The 885-nt window shown below is 41.8% G+C and overlaps 1 protein-coding gene across 1 annotated transcript; it reads left to right on the forward strand.

Moving 5' to 3' along the window:
- The first annotated feature begins 206 nt into the window (after positions 1 to 206).
- Positions 207 to 572, forward strand: LOC108722571 (uncharacterized). The gene has a single exon (XM_018447750.1). The coding sequence runs from the start codon at positions 207 to 209 to the stop codon at positions 570 to 572; it is 366 nt and encodes a 121-aa protein (XP_018303252.1).
- Positions 573 to 885: the final 313 nt, after the last annotated feature.

An 885-nucleotide genomic window follows, 5' to 3' on the forward strand; every position in this document is an offset into this window, starting at 1 on the left:
TAAATTCACCTGCATTCTTCTGGGTCCAGCTTGAACACGGTCGCGAAGACCTCGAAGAACTCCTAGAGGACCTTACGCGTAGAATGGCACGCAGAGGATGACTTCTGCGCCACAATCCTGAGCACGTATTACCTGACGAATTAGTAGCCGTCCAGGAAGGAAAAATATGGCAAAGAGGCATAGTAGTCCGTCTCGAGAGAAGGGAGATGGTTACTGTCGCACTGCGAGATTGGGGACGTACCATCCAACGCCCAATCTCAGACATGCACATATTGGAGGACCGATTTCGCGAATTGAATTGGCAAGCCATCCCTTGCGGGCTTGCTCATCTTTGCCCCGTTGGAGCAAGATCGAGATGGCCCCGGAGAAGTAGGGAGCTCACCAGATTACTACTGGAAAGGAGAGAGAGATGGATGCGAATTCTCAGGAGCATAGCAGATGAAGCCGTAATCACTCTTGAACCGAAGCACGAGAGTGAGGACGAAATGAGCAGCCTAAAAGAATTGCTCATTTCAATGGGATGCGCTCAACATACCGAAGAGATGTTACCAACAATACCCGGCATACTATAAGTTAGATAAGATAAACATAAGATCGCTTCTTTAAGATAATTTTTACGACACTCCTAGCAATAAATAACATATATATAGTTCTTAGAAATAATATATAAGATAAAAGTACAAAATCCTTGAATGTAGTTACAATTATTCACTAATGAAAAAAAAAGGGGGAGGAGGGGGGGAATAAATTTACCTACATACATCTTAGAATAAATTCAAGGAATTTGTATACATTTTTATAGAAATTAACCACATACACATATACATATATAATCTAGCTTTTAAACAACAATTCATCAGTTACAGTATATACGAGATGCCAGGG

This window comes from Mycetomoellerius zeteki, unplaced genomic scaffold, assembly GCF_001594055.1.
Source record: "Mycetomoellerius zeteki isolate Tzet28-1 unplaced genomic scaffold, Tzet1.0 scaffold2108, whole genome shotgun sequence".
Classification (NCBI taxonomy): Eukaryota; Metazoa; Arthropoda; class Insecta; order Hymenoptera; family Formicidae; genus Mycetomoellerius; species Mycetomoellerius zeteki.

Bases quoted from the DNA above. Each gene is read 5' to 3' on its own strand.
- LOC108722571 (XM_018447750.1), top strand. From the start codon at position 207: ATGGTTACTGTCGCACTGCGAGATTGGGGACGTACCATCCAACGCCCA.